General features: G+C 40.3%; 2 protein-coding genes across 6 annotated transcripts in view; both read right to left on the reverse strand.

The window, feature by feature from the left end:
• The window catches only part of LOC132842619 (uncharacterized), a 7431-nt gene extending 7180 nt beyond the window's left edge, over nt 1-251 (reverse strand). For all 3 annotated transcript variants that reach the window (XM_060865393.1, XM_060865391.1, XM_060865390.1), the window contains exon 1: nt 132-251. In XM_060865393.1, coding sequence (XP_060721376.1) covers nt 132-187 — 56 coding nt within the window. In that variant the 5' untranslated portion in view covers nt 188-251. The remainder of the gene's footprint in view (nt 1-131) is intronic.
• A 2633-nt stretch (nt 252-2884) lies between these two features.
• gga3b (golgi associated, gamma adaptin ear containing, ARF binding protein 3b) overlaps nt 2885-5000 on the reverse strand; it is a 10571-nt gene continuing 8455 nt past the window's right edge. For 2 of the 3 annotated variants that reach the window (XM_060865395.1, XM_060865394.1), the window contains 5 exons: nt 4970-5000; nt 4620-4810; nt 4270-4439; nt 4025-4135; nt 2885-3942 (listed from right to left, as the gene is read on the reverse strand). The exon at nt 4970-5000 is cut by the window's right edge and continues 139 nt beyond it. In XM_060865395.1, the coding sequence (XP_060721378.1) occupies nt 3832-3942; nt 4025-4135; nt 4270-4439; nt 4620-4810; nt 4970-5000 (614 nt within the window). In that variant the 3' untranslated portion in view covers nt 2885-3831. The remainder of the gene's footprint in view (nt 3943-4024; nt 4136-4269; nt 4440-4619; nt 4811-4969) is intronic. The other variant, XM_060865396.1, reaches the window with a different exon arrangement.

Below are 5000 nucleotides of genomic sequence, written 5' to 3' on the forward strand. Positions count from 1 at the left end.
CAACAATACAATGTCAGATTCACTTGGGAGAGAGAGACAGAGAGAGAGAGAGAGAGAAAGAGAGAGAGAGAGAGAGAGAGAGAGAGAGAGAGAGAGAGAGAGAGAGAGAGAGAGAGACTTTAGGATGTTACCTGAATACAGGTGAGGTGCCTGCACTTTTACTCTTGAAGTACCGAGGAGGCTCCATAGACCCAACACTCTTTATGGAGTCCTGGATGTATTTTAGTGAGTCTGATCTCTTTCTCTCTCTATAACTGTACAACAATATAATAATACAGAGTTTGCATGAGACAGAATTTCATTGTACTAAAAAATTGGGATATAATGACATGACATTTCAGCTGGATGACAGACAGCAGCAGTGTTGAAGACACAGATTTGTTATTGAGACAGAGAGAGAGAGAGATAGAGAGAGAGACACAGCGAGAGAGAGAGAGAGAGAGAGAGAGAGACTTTAGGATGTTACCTGAATACAGGTGAGGTGCCTGCACTTTTACTCTTGAAGTACCGAGGAGGCTCCATAGACCCAACACTCTTTATGGAGTCCTGGATGTATTTTAGTGAGTCTGATCTCTTTCTCTCTCTATAACTGTACAACAATATAATAATACAGAGTTTGCATGAGACAGAATTTCATTGTACTAAAAAATTGGGATATAATGACATGACATTTCAGCTGGATGACAGACAGTAGCAGTGTTGAAGACACAGATTTATTATTTTAATAGTTTAAGGCTCAATTTCTCATCAAACAATCTTTGAGAAAAAAAACCATAACCATTGATTAAGGCACTTCAGGGTCTCTCAAAAATTCTTTTCTGACCTGAGAAGAATTAGAGTTTACTCTTATTGTATTAATATTACATTATTATAGTATTTCACAGAAAGACTCAGATACATTGGTTTGTTAATGAAGACAAACAAAGTAACAACGATTTCAACTGTGACTGGGTTTTAGTACAGAACAATAAAGCTGTTACTCTGCACTTACTGTATTCATTTTAGAATCCGTGTTGAAAACTAATTTAACTTTATTTGCGTGTGTGTGTGTGTGTGTGTGTGTGTGAGTGCGTGTCTCTGTGTGTGTTCACAGAGGCCCTGATGTGAACTATTCTGTAATAGATGAGGGCGCCCTCTACTGGACAGACAGTGTAAACCAGTCAGCTTTGACGCATCAAACTAAAAAACTTGTCTCAAACATTTTACTAACGCTTCCATTTGTCAAAAGAATTCAAAATGGTAAGAAAATACAATAAAAAATGTAATAACACACAAGTGAAGATTAAGAAATCTAATATCACCTTCAGCACATAGCAGATAAACAACTAACGACAGTTCACTTCTGTTTACACGAGTTCAACTAAATATAAAGACTTTTGGTAAAGAAAAAACGTACTTTTCTCCCAAAAGCCTTGTTATTGATTATTTCACAGTTTCAGTCTGGGGTCAATGTTTTTGTTGCTTTTCCAGGAAACACAATGGAGTCGAGACGAAGCGCCAAAGAAATATGACAACTATCAGTTTCACTTTACAGTTAAAGCAGTACGAGTCATGTGTCGTTCAGGGAACGAATCGACTCGAGTCAACTCTGTGGTGACTTTTATTTTATTATAAAAAGCAAAAAATGAAATAATTTTCCTAGTCATTAAGGGAGATTTTTCTCGATGTTGATTTTGATTCGATGTTTTGTCGATTTGTTTGTCTGTAATTATACTAGTAGTGTAATCGACTCTTTGCGACCGGCTCTTTAATGAATATTTAAAGAAAGTGAAAAGACAAAAAATGAAACACTAATTTTCAGTCGATCAGGTCAGAGAGACTCGTGATGTTTACTTGTCCTGAATTAGTTCTAAACTAAAAATCTCCTAAACTAAAATTTAACATTTTTTTTATTACTTCTACAAAGTGAACCGAATTCCGTTCACCAAAATGATTCGTTCACTGATTCATTCAGTGTTTTTTTGTTTTGTTTTTTTAGTAAATTATGAGTAAGTCAGTGTTTCACTTACTCTGTACATTAGTTTTTCACAATTATTTTGTTTCATATCATGATGTATTAAAAGTGGCAGGTCAACAAAGTGAAGGTCTGGTGAATAAAAGACATTTTATTCAGTGCAGGTTTGTTTTAATAGACAGTCAATTTTATTTCATTGAATTCTGCACGCACACACACACACACACACGCACACACACACACACACCTACACACCTCATTTCACTTTAAAAGAGACACTTTATTTCTGCATGCAGCTGGACAGATCACATGTTCGAACCATATACTGTACATACTGTTGTATGGCACAAGCACATACAGGACACACACACACACACACACACGGGTTTGTTTAATGGTGTACATGAATGAGCTGAAAACACCATTAAGAAGTGTGTGCACCCACCCACCCCATCCAATCACCCACAACACACACACACAATCACCCACAACACACACACTCACTCACACAATCACCCACAACACACACACACACACACTCACAATCACCCACAACACACACACTCACTCACACAATCACCCACAACACACACACTCACCCACAGAGTCTCTATTCTCAATCACAGCTTGTTTTAACATTCATAACTTTAGTCTCAGAGATCAGGAAAAACAGTAGCATTTTATGGCTTGTGTTTTAAACTCATAAACACTGTATACAGCCAGAATGAAACATCTGTTTCTCTCTCTCTCACACACACACACACTAGTTTGCTCCGTATGTCTGTATGTGTGTGTGAAGACGCATAATGTTGATATAAGGTTATTACATATTAATTTATCTTGAGCGTTATAACCTGTACGTCTTAGTCATGACATCAGTAATAAGTCCAGACTGCAGGAATAAAACACTAAAGTAATAAAACACACACAGCAATTAAACACACCTGTATTGCACAATGACATCAATAAATTAAATCACATTCATTCAGTAAACATGACACATAACATAAAAATAAACATGTTCATTAAGTTCAATTGAATTCGATCAAACATTAAAAAAAATCCCCTCAGCACTCGGTCTCGCTCCGTGTCTGAGCTCACGCTAGCAAGCGACTGGTTCCTGGTGAGTTTGTCACATTAATGCTATCACTTTTGGCCGTCTCATCACGCTCATATTATCGCTTTGGAATAAAAGAAACATTTTTTTCATTTTTTAGCACCAAACACTGAGAACTGAAGAAACACTGGACAACACACTGCATGAGGATCTGTTGGATTACCACATCATAAATAATTAAAATTTACAACAGAAGAAAAACCTTCTATGATGTAAACTTACACAGGAAATGAAAAGTGTCATGTTGCTTGCTAGCTTGAGCTCAGGGTTACGCTGAAACACACCGATACAGTTTAAGCGTTGTGGGCGGAGACTGATGATTTCCTCGTGTAACCAGAAAGCTCAAAGGTGGATCCTCCGCCCCTGACTGTCCCTGATTGGGTGACACGGTGGATGATGGAGAGTCATCATAACACATGGTTGTCACAAATGTCCAGTGTATGGGAGTGTGTGAGTGTGTGTACATGTAAAGCTGCACACATCAGTGCAGTGTAACATACACATGTATATCTATGAACGGAGGCAGCGCGTACAGAATTGGGCGATTTCCTGGTGATGATTTAGACTCCACGTGTGCAGTGTGGAATCTCAGCATTAGCTTTAGTGCTGTAGCTCAGAGCGACTAGAAGCTAACTTGGACCCTCGATAACACTGGTCATTTACAGCTTTAACGAAATACAAACTAATCAATAAATAAAACAGGATTTTTCTTATGCAGTTCCGAATCGAATCTTACAGTGTGTGTGTGTGTGTGTTTGCTCTACAGGTTTCCCCATCTCTCTGGTGGAGGAAACTGATCCAGTTCTCCCACTTCACAGTATTGTCTCTCGCCGAGGAGAAACATCAGCTTATAGCGCAGACGCACCTTCTCCTGAAACACACACACACACGAAGAAAGCTATAATGTATCTAGTGTGTGTGCGTGTGTGTTTGGGTGCATGTGTGTGTCTCACCTTAAGAGGGTTAGCGAGAAGCATGACCTGTGTGATGGAGGAAGGGGGCAGGACAGGGCTAAAGGGCGCCAGCTCAGTTCCTGATGGACTCTGAAGCTTCACCTTCATAGACTGAGAAAGAGAAAAGAAAATCATCTCGGTATAAAACTCCAGAACTGTCTTCTCTTTGTCTATCCTGAGATGTGTGTGTGTGAGAGTGTGTGTGTGAGTGTGTGTGAGTGTGTGTGTGTGTGTGTGTGTGTGACCTTCGGCACTGCAGCCTGTAGCTCGATGTTCTTCACTGTGAGAGGAGCTGTGTTCAGCATGGACACCACGATGACGAGGACGTCCGCTCTCCCAGGAGGACACTCAGAGCCGAAGTGCAGGAGGACACGCACTCCGTCTTTATCGTACGCAGTCACAGGAAGGGCCTTACCTACACACACACACACACACACACACACACACAGGGACAGACGTTTCCACATTAAGGAAACTTAATAATGATTTCATGCTTTTACCCAAGTATAGACATGCAGAGAGAGAGAAAGAGAGATGTGTGTGTGTGTGTGTGTGTGTGAGATTATGTAAAGTGCACTATACTGATTATACTGACTGGTTTTGATGCTTTCGAGAGGAACATGTAGGTTACTGAGGGATGCTTCAGAGCGCACGGGGTTTCCCTGTAGAGTGCGCAGGGGCGAGCCGGGCATTGTGGAGCTGATAAAGGGATTGGAATAAGAGAGAGAGGAAGGCATGGCCAAACCCAAACTAACACCGGCGGCCATGACGGGCTGACCTGAGACACTACACACCGCACCGATAATAAACAGCAACAGTCAAACACACACACACACACACAGGAATTTTACAGGTTATTTATTACCCAGAATGCCCTACAGTTTTAGATTTTTTTTCAATTCCATAACAGCAGTGTGAAGGAAAAGTGTAGGAGCAGAATCTCACCTCTTGACCTCTCCCAGGTTCAGCATGGCGA

Source organism: Tachysurus vachellii, chromosome 3 (genome assembly GCF_030014155.1).
Source record: "Tachysurus vachellii isolate PV-2020 chromosome 3, HZAU_Pvac_v1, whole genome shotgun sequence".
NCBI lineage: Eukaryota > Metazoa > Chordata > Actinopteri > Siluriformes > Bagridae > Tachysurus > Tachysurus vachellii.